General features: G+C 47.3%; 1 protein-coding gene across 1 annotated transcript; it reads left to right on the plus strand.

Annotated features, from left to right (window-relative positions):
• The first annotated feature begins 236 nt into the window (after positions 1-236).
• LOC103643430 (putative ripening-related protein 6) lies at positions 237-1,206 on the plus strand. The gene has a single exon (XM_008666603.2). It carries the CDS (start codon positions 772-774, stop codon positions 1,204-1,206), a length of 435 nt encoding a protein of 144 aa, XP_008664825.1. The 5' UTR covers positions 237-771.
• The last annotated feature ends 3,480 nt before the right edge of the window (positions 1,207-4,686 follow it).

Here is a 4,686-nt window from a genome sequence, read left to right on the forward strand (position 1 = left end):
ATCATGCGCCAACATAAGTATAAAGTAGGTCACGTGATGTAAATTGAGATTTGTTTTTAAAAAACAACAAGAACCAATATTAATCTTAAATTTTACGCTCGATCATAAATCTGCAGAGATTTTATATACAGGTCTTATACTCTTGACGAATATAGGTCTTACACTTTCTAAAAATTGTATTAATTTAGGTGTTTTGCATACAACTCTTTGGAATTTTCAGAATAATTAACCCTAGCTAGACTTTCTATTTATGCATATTTACATTTTTTTATACCGCATATATAAGAGTTTGTACACAATAGTTACCTTGGCTAGCAGTATACGGAAGACTGACCAAGTCTAATGATCACCACTTGTGACAGCAAGGGAACCAAACTTTCGAACTCGTATCCTTTTTTTCTGCATGGGTTTTGGACGTGAAGTATGCGATTGCCTTGGTTGATCAGCCAGTGGAAAGATGAAGCACACATCCGGGGCTTTCCAGCTTCAGCTTCCAAACGCAGGCTTGCTCGTCAGCTGTTCTTCCGTAGGACTTACCGAGAGGATATGGCAACATCGCAGTGAGCTGACAGCCGCCTCACACAAACACCATCACATACAGATAGCTAGCATCGGTTCCTGATACAACGCACTCGTCTCAGATAGGGCCATTAACCTCATATCGAATACAACGATCCGAGAAGTGAGAGCACGGCTACATATACACACTAAGATAGAGCCAGAGTGTATGCCGAGCACCTGCACCCCTGTCGAGCCAAGGAATAAACAGCAATGGCGAAGACCAAGATTGCCGTAGCCATTGCCATCCTAGCTCTGTTTCAGGTCTCTTGCGCCGCAGCCCGGCGGCACGGCAAGCCAGCGCACGGTGATCACGACGGTGACGGCACCCCTGCTGTGATGACGGTGAACGGTTTCAAGCGAGGCGAGGACGGCGGCGGTGCAGCATCGTGTGATGGCCGTTTCCACAGCGACGACGACCTGATCGTGGCGCTGTCCTCGCGGTGGTACGCAGGAGGGAAGAGGTGTGGCAAGGCTATCCGCATTACAGCGGAGAGCGGGCGTACCGTGAGGGCACGGGTCGTGGACGAGTGCGACTCCCATGGAGGATGCCGCAACAACATCGTGGATTCCTCCCGCGCTGTTTGGAAGGCGCTCGGGCTCCATACTGATGTCGGCGAGGTCCACGTCACGTGGTCCGACGCCTGAACACGCCACTCACCGAGTTGGATGGCCGCCCGCCGACGGAGAAACTGGAAACCACAGCGTGCGGTTCTGTCTTACCAACTATTACAACTACACTCTCTACTTGACAGTGGAAAGGTCTATACGATCGAATAAAACTTCCCTTTCACAACAAACTGTTGCATGGTGGATGTGCTTTATTTCCTTGTGAAAACATATTCATTTCAGTTCTAAATATATACATACTAACGCCTTTGTGAGTTTGATCTGCTATATGTCAAGCATCATGGCATGACAAATGAAGACCCAGATAAAAAAAGTCTAGGTAGATGGCAATGAATGCCATTTTTTATAGACAACCAAATTGTATGCACCGCATGACCATGTGTAGATATGGCAATATTAGACCATGTTACGCTCCATAGGTTTTGACGGACTCACTCGCAAGCCCATGGCACAACAAATTAATGATATAGCCATGTTCGTGTCGAAACATTAACACGACGACCATATCGTTAACATACAAGTCAAGCGTCTCATTATACAAATTCAAGACATGCCAAACAATTCTAAAAGTCACCAATAATCCAATTAACAAATACATCGTCTATACAGACATCCACGATCCATACAGAAATTGCGGGTGTCTGCTTCCTCTCGCGGGCTGCCCGCGCTCGCTACCTCTGTTGCCCTAGCTCCCGCCTCCGCACCATGAGCCGCTGGCCACCGCACCCACCTAGTCATGATGAGTTTTTATGCACTATTAACTTAATTGTTAACCGTTGGATATGACTTGTCGGGAAAAAGATCCTTGGGCCCTTGGGATCCACCGGTCAGAGAGATCGCACGATATAAGAACCTCCAAACTACAAGGGGCCACCCGTCAGCGAGGGAGTAGGGGAATCGTCTACCTTTTCCATGCTAAGGTCATAGATCAGGCGGTTAAGCCCCTTTTTCCGTGCGTGTTTATCCATCTAAACTCGTGGTTTCTGCTGGGGAACGCCTAGGAATGGGTCCAAACCTTCCACTTATATATATATACATACGGTCGATTGCAGACACCAACAATCGAACCAAATCAATCTAACTTCCATTCCTTTATTTTCATGCCCTAGGAGTAGTAGTAACATAGTCTTCTCGATCTCCATCTTCACCTCTTTTCGGCTCTACGTCATCTGTAGGCGTCTTGGGTGGTTTGCTGACCCCAAGACAACCTTAGGATCTCTCCTCCCTAATAGGTCCCTCTCAGGGGGCGAGATCCGGGTGTTATTGGCGAACCTCGTCGCCCCTGCACACACGTGGTCCGTCCGGCGCGGATCGTCTGACTCGACGCAAGGAAGACCCGCTCCTACCACACGATCGCGAACCGTCCGGCCCTAGGCCGCGGAGTGTCCACACCGTCGTAGAGAGCACCGCTGTCGGTATACCTCTTAGTGTTTGGCGCCTGATCAGCAACAACGGAAGTATAAAGTAGGTCACGTGTGATATAAATTCAGATTTGTTTGTTTTTGAAAAAACAACAACAAAGACCCATATTAATCTTAAATTTTAAGCTCGATCATAAATCTGCAGAGATTTTATATACAAGTCTTATATTCTTGAAGAATATAATATAGGTCTTTCACTTTCTAAGAATATAATATATGTGTTTTGCATACAGCTCTTTGGAATTTTCATAATAATTAACCCTAGCTAGACTTAATATATATGCATATTTACATTATTTTTTATACCACATATATAAGAGTTTGTACACAATATTTACCTTGGCTAGCAGTAGACGGAAGACTGACCAAGTCTAATCATCATCACTTGTGACAACAAGCACTACCGGAATCCGGGCCTTTGCCGAGTGCCGAGGAGCTTTGCCTTTGTCGAGCGGCTGATCAAAGGATGGCGGAGATGTTCCAGTACATGCAGAGCCTTGGCGCCGCACAGGGTTTCGTTCCGCCACCTCCATTGTTCCCTGCAGTTGACCCTGCTTTGTTCCATACTCCCGTGAGTATCAAAATTGTAGTTACATGTTGGTAATGCATCTGGTATAACACATGCAATTTGTTCTCTATGCAGGGACAATCTAGGGCGGCATCCAACAACTCTCATGAAGGGTACAAGCCCAACGCAGCACTAGTCCAACCGCCCACCTCCATGAGAGTTATGTTTTTAGTGTTTCGAACACAAAACTTATGTTGAATACTTGTGTGGCCTTGTGAACTTGTGTTGATACTTCTGAACTTCTGTTAATACTGTTTGTGTTGAGAACCTCTCAACTTATGTCAGAATTTGTGTTAATACTGTTTGTGTTGGCTATATATGTCTATGATGATCTGTGATGTATATATGTGATATCTGTGAAATATCTTTTGTTTGTTTGGATGGAATAGAGAAAACAAATAAAAAAGGTGTGTACTGGTCACTTTGCCGAGTGTAACACTCGGCAAAGAGGTGCTTTGCCGAGTGTCAGAACCATAGCACTCGGCAAACAACCAAGACCTGGGCACCGGTATAGGTTCTTTGCCAAGTGTAATGACTCTGGCACTCGGCAAAGAAGCACGCTTTGCCGAGTGCCATACCAAGCACTCGACAAAGTACCAGACATGGGGACTCCTATGGCGGATTCTTTGCCGAGTGCTGTCAGGCAGACACTCGACAAAGGTAACTCCTTTGTTGAGTGTCACTGGGGACACTCGGCAAAGACGCCGTCTCCGTCACCCAGCGTCGTAACGACTGCTTTTCTTTGCCGAGTGTTCTCTGGCACTCGGCAAACCACTTTGCCGAGTGCCCGAGAAAAAGTACTCGGCAAAGAAGGCTTTGCCGATGCACTGTGTGCCAAGCCCTCTTTGCCGAGTGCGACACTCGACAAAGACTTTGCCGAGTGTTTTTAAGGCTTTGCCGAGTGCTTCAGGCACTCGGCAAAGCCGTCGATTCCGGTAGTGAAGGGAACCAAACTTTCGAACTCGTATCCTTTTCTGCATGGGTTTTGGACGTGAAGTATCAGATTGCGTTGGTTGATCAGCCAGTGAAACATCCGGGGCTTTCTAGCTTCAGCTTCCAAACACAGCGGCTTGCTCATAAGCTGTTCTTCCGTAGGACTTACCGAGAGGATATGGCAACATCGCAGTGAGCTGACAGCCGCCTGACACATACACCATCACATACAGATAACTAGCATCGGTTCCTGATACAACACATTCGTCTCATATAGGGCCATTAACCTCCTATCGAACCCAACGATCCGAGAAGTGAGAGCACGAGTACATATACACACTAAGATAGAGCAAGTGTATCCCGAGCACCTGCACCCCTATCAAGCCAAGGAATTAACAGCAATGGCGAAGACCAAGATTACCGTAGCCATTGCCATCCTAGCTCTGTTTCCGCTCTCTTGCGCCTCAGCCCGGCAGCACGGCAAGCCAGCGCACGGCGACCACGACAGCGACGGCACCCCTGCTGTGATGACGGTGAACGATTTCAAGCGAGGCGAGGACGGCGGCGGTGCAGCAT

This window comes from Zea mays, chromosome 1 (assembly GCF_902167145.1).
Source record: "Zea mays cultivar B73 chromosome 1, Zm-B73-REFERENCE-NAM-5.0, whole genome shotgun sequence".
NCBI lineage: Eukaryota > Viridiplantae > Streptophyta > Magnoliopsida > Poales > Poaceae > Zea > Zea mays.

What these genes read in the sequence shown, in the direction of transcription:
- LOC103643430 (XM_008666603.2), top strand. Translation starts at nt 772, where the DNA reads ATGGCGAAGACCAAGATTGCCGTAGCCATTGCCATCCTAGCTCTGTTT.